General features: G+C 40.4%; 1 protein-coding gene across 4 annotated transcripts in view; it reads left to right on the top strand.

The window, feature by feature from the left end:
• TRIM55 (tripartite motif containing 55) overlaps positions 1-4508 on the top strand; it is a 122351-nt gene that overhangs the window by 24664 nt on the left and 93179 nt on the right. For all 4 annotated transcript variants that reach the window (XM_006860053.1, XM_006860052.1, XM_006860050.1 and 1 more), the window contains exon 4: positions 698-793. In XM_006860053.1, coding sequence (XP_006860115.1) covers positions 698-793 — 96 coding nt within the window. The remainder of the gene's footprint in view (positions 1-697; positions 794-4508) is intronic.

The following is a 4508-nucleotide window of genomic DNA, read 5'->3' as shown; positions in this document are numbered from 1 at the left end:
AATCCACCATGGGAGAAAGATACATCAGTCTGCTTCCATAAGATTTGTAACCTTGGAAATCCTATGGGGCAGTGCAAATAGTTAATGGGCAGGTAACACAAAGCTTTGGAAGTTCAACTCCATCTTATGCACCTTGAAAGAAAGACTTGTTAAAAACTACTTCTGAAATCTCAGCCACAGAAGACCTTATGGAGCACAGTTCTCTGAAACACAGTGTGAATCAGGGTCAAATGCAATTACTGGTTATGGCAACTCTTTCACTTGAACACGCTATTTATATCTACAGTTTATAATTCAGTGTCCTGGTGCAGCACTATAGGATAAGTACTTGACTGCTAACCACCAAGTGGGTGGTTCAAACCCACCAGCTGCTCCTTGGAAATTCTATGCAGGGTTGCTATGAGTAAGAATGACTTGATGGCACTTAACAATAACAACAACAAAAAATGTATTTAGCAGGACCACACTATTCGTTAAGAATCTAATAAAAACTATGAAACTTCTTCCCAGAAAATGCATTTATGCACTATATACAAAAATCTGCATGTGATATCAGGAGGCTCACAGGCCTCCCAAACTCCCTATTATTCTAAGGGGCTGTAGAGTAAGAATCCATAAGGACAGTGCTAGTACTAATGCACAGTTGGTAGTGACTAGAAAACCCCTAAACTCCTGTACCCCCTGTTTTCTTTATCAGTCGGAACTCAGCGATGGTATCGCCATCCTTGTGGGAAGCAATGATCGAGTTCAGGGAGTGATCAGCCAGCTGGAAGATACCTGTAAAACGATTGAGGTAAGTCAAGTGACTGACTCCAAGGGAGCCTAAGCCAAGCCTACTACTCTTGGGAATTTGTGGTTTCCTCAGGATCACACTGGAAATCCCTATTCCAACCTTTTATGCATTCCTTGTTTCTGAAATATATTCACCTCCTATCATGCTATGCACAGGGTTGCTATGAGTCAGAACAGATTTGAAGGCACCTAACAATGATAACAACAAAGCTCAGAAAGGGAGGTTGCCACATGAGCTAACAAGACAGATCTGGCTACCTTTAGTAGGGTTGTAGCTAATGTGTATTGTCTTTATTTGGATAACCCACTTTGAAAGATGAGATACAAGAGAAATATATTTCAAATAATGAGAATGAGCATTAGTCACTTTTTTTTTCTTCAAGTTTTTATTGTGAATTGAATTGAGTGCTAGGTTACATGGGAGAACATCAACTTTACATTAATCCTATCATATTTCGTTTCATTGCAATGATTACAATCTCCTCCATGCATCATCATTCAACAGCATTTGCTTCCATTCCCTCTGTATTGTTATTATTTTTTTGGATGTACACCGAAGCACTCAGGAATATATAATCATTCAAACAACCAAAGGGTACACCCTGCTCCTGCAAGCCTGCCCAGCTCCCCTCCCCTAGCTGTCAACACACAGCCCCTCTGCCTCCCTGAGTCTAGAGTCCCCAGCTGCTCCATCTCTCTACGTCTCTGCCTCCATCTCTGGCGTCACTGCTTCTCTGAGTAGGGTCCCACACTCCACTCTTTTCTTATTCACTTTTATAGCAAAATTTCTTTGTACTTAAGGAAGAGATGTGTTTAAGAAACTCGTCATATGTAGGGAAGTGGATTTCAGTTTCATGTCTGTAATCTTAACAGTGGTCTGCAGAGGGCCAGCAGGAAAGGTCTTTGGTGCTGGCTGGCATTAGGTTGCTAACCACCTAAGGTCAGTGGTTCATATCCACCAGTTTCACAGGAGAAAGCTGAAGCTGTCTGCCCCCATGAAGATGTACAGTCCCAGAAACCCTAAGGCACATCTCTACTCTGTCCTACAAGGTTGTCATGAGTCTGTGGTGCATGGGTGGTTAGAGAGTGGTTCAGTTCCTGAGAGCACATTGAGGATAGAGCTCAGGCTCATCACTTTCCATTCTCCTCTGCCTGTCCCAGTACCTGGCACATAGTAAGTATGCGATGAAGGCTTGCTGAATGAATAGGTGAATGATGGACTGGTCAGTGCACTCTTAGTCTTGGCATATAAGAAATGATCACATTAAAGCTGTGTAATTGCTAAAGCAAAATATTGAAGCCTAAACAGGTTTGGCGCTGAAAGATAACCCTGAGACTTCTAACCAAAAGGTCAGTGGTTCTACCAGCTGCTCCTCAGAAACCCTACCCAGAGTCACTGTGAGACAAAACAAACTTGATGGCACATAACAAAAACAACAAACAGGTTTAGCTATGTAGCAAATATTTTTCCAAGAACTGAAGATTCACAGATTAGCTACAGTCAAGCTGCAGAGCAAGTCCAGGTTTCGAGCTCTGAAACCTGCAGCAATATATGAATAACTTCTTGTTGTTAAGTGCTGTTGAGTCGGTTCTGACTCATAGTGACCCTGTATAGGGTTTCCAAGGAGCGCCTGGTAAGCTTGAACTGCCAACTTTGTGGTTCAAATTAACCTTGCAGTCCAGCACATTAACCCACAGTGCCACACCAGGATTCTATCTGGGTGGTACAAATTGTTAACACAGTAAGAGCTGTTAACCAAAGCATTGGAGGTTCAAATCCACTAGAGGTACCTTGGAAGAAAGACCTGGAGATCTACTTCCAAAATGTCAGGTTGACAATCCAGTGGAGGAGAGCTCTACTCTTACATACTTGGAATCACCATGAATTGGAGTTAATTCAATGACAGCTGGTTTTCAACTCTAAGTTTTGGGCTATTTTTATTTTTTCAAAGTTAGACCTTGAATACAGAGGGTTGGGGTATTTTATAGCTCAATTCATGGCACATTGTTTCATTGTTGTGTGCAAGGCCCCCTGTGGTTATCTATTTACAGCTGACCCTTGAATAACATGGGTTTGAACTGTGTGGGACCACTTGTGAGTTTTTGGAAATACACCATATGACATTAATCATCTCTGCAGGAGCAGTTCATCTCTTGAGTAAACTGCATATTGCAGTGAAAAATGATCTCTTTTGGTCTTCCTGTAGTTTTCATTGTGTTCAGTGCAATGCTGTAAACCTTCAGTGACACCATGGGACCCATATGAAGTGCCACTAGTGATGCTGGAAGTTCTTCCCAATAGCAAGGAAAAGTCATGATGTTATAAGAAAAACTTGACTTGCTTGATATAGGTTGAGTTCTACTGCTGTGATTGTCCGTGATTTCAAGACAAATGAACCCAGCATAAGGCCCATTGTAAAAAAAAGAAAATGAAATCTGTGAAGCTGTCACTGAAGCTATGCCAGTAGGCGAGAAAGCCTTGTACTTTTGCCAAATACTATTTTATCTCATATTGAAAATACAACTTTTATGTGGGTGCAGTATACAATACATATAACATACAGGACATGTGTTAATTGACTGTCTATGCTATCGGTAAGGCTTCCAGTCAACGGTTGGCTATCAGTAGTTAACTTTTTCGGGAATCAAAAATTGCATGTGAATTTTTGACTGCATGGGATGTATAAAGTGTCAGCCCCTCTCACTACCTTGTTGTTCAAGGGTCAACTACATTTCCTTTTATCTGATTTTCATCTTCTGTTCTTTTCTCCATGGTTAACCATTCTAACATGTTTGATGGTTTGTCTGGATACATACAAAATGTGTATTGGTTTTGTAAATGGTGGTGTGTTGTATTTTGTATTACATCTCTTACTTTTTAAAACTAAGCATTATATTTTTAGATCCGTTCATATCACTACTTGTACATCAAATACCCTAGTTTTTTCCTTCATAAAAATGGGGCAATCGTTAAACTTTTATTGTTGAATTGATTTGAACTCATGTTAACCCCATGTGTGTCCGAGTAGAACTGTGCTCCATAGAGTTTTCAATGGTTTTTTTTCAGAGGTAGATCACTAGGCCTTTCTTCTGAGATGCCTGTGGTTGGTAGCCACCTCTGTTAACCACTTAATACTACCTGTGACTCCTGGAGTAATCATAGTACTCATTCTATAGAGTTTCTGTGAGGAATCAAATGAATAGACACATGCAAAATGCTTAGCACAGGGCCAGGCTTGTGGTGAGGGCCTGATAAATGCTTTGTTGTTGTTAAGTACAACTCTTAGCAATCATGTATAGGATTTCTGAGGAGTGGTCAAGTATTTATCCTTATTTTATTAGGAAACAAATTCTACTAAAGATCTAAGGCCAATTTCTAGACGATGCCTTGCAGGCATTAGCCAACGTCATCTCATCTTAGAGTCGTTGGTAAGTGTCATCAAGTTGGTTCTGACTCATAGTAACCCTATATCGAGTTTCCGAGCCTGTAAGTCTTTGCGGGAGCAGAAAGTCTCATCTTTCTCCCACAGAATGCTGATGGAATCAAAACACTGACCTTGTGGTTAGCAGTCCAGTGATTATTCTAAAAAGTCACTGTGCTCCCATTTTAGATTTACACATAGTTAAAATTAATCTCCATTATTCTCCACACTCACATTCTTGAAATGATTCATGATAAATCTGAGATCCATTTATAGTAGAAAACTTGTCTCATC

The sequence above is a fragment of the Chrysochloris asiatica genome, unplaced genomic scaffold (genome assembly GCF_000296735.1).
Source record: "Chrysochloris asiatica unplaced genomic scaffold, ChrAsi1.0 scaffold00036, whole genome shotgun sequence".
NCBI classification, from domain to species: Eukaryota; Metazoa; Chordata; class Mammalia; order Afrosoricida; family Chrysochloridae; genus Chrysochloris; species Chrysochloris asiatica.
This window is presented reverse-complemented; position numbering and strand designations above follow the sequence as displayed.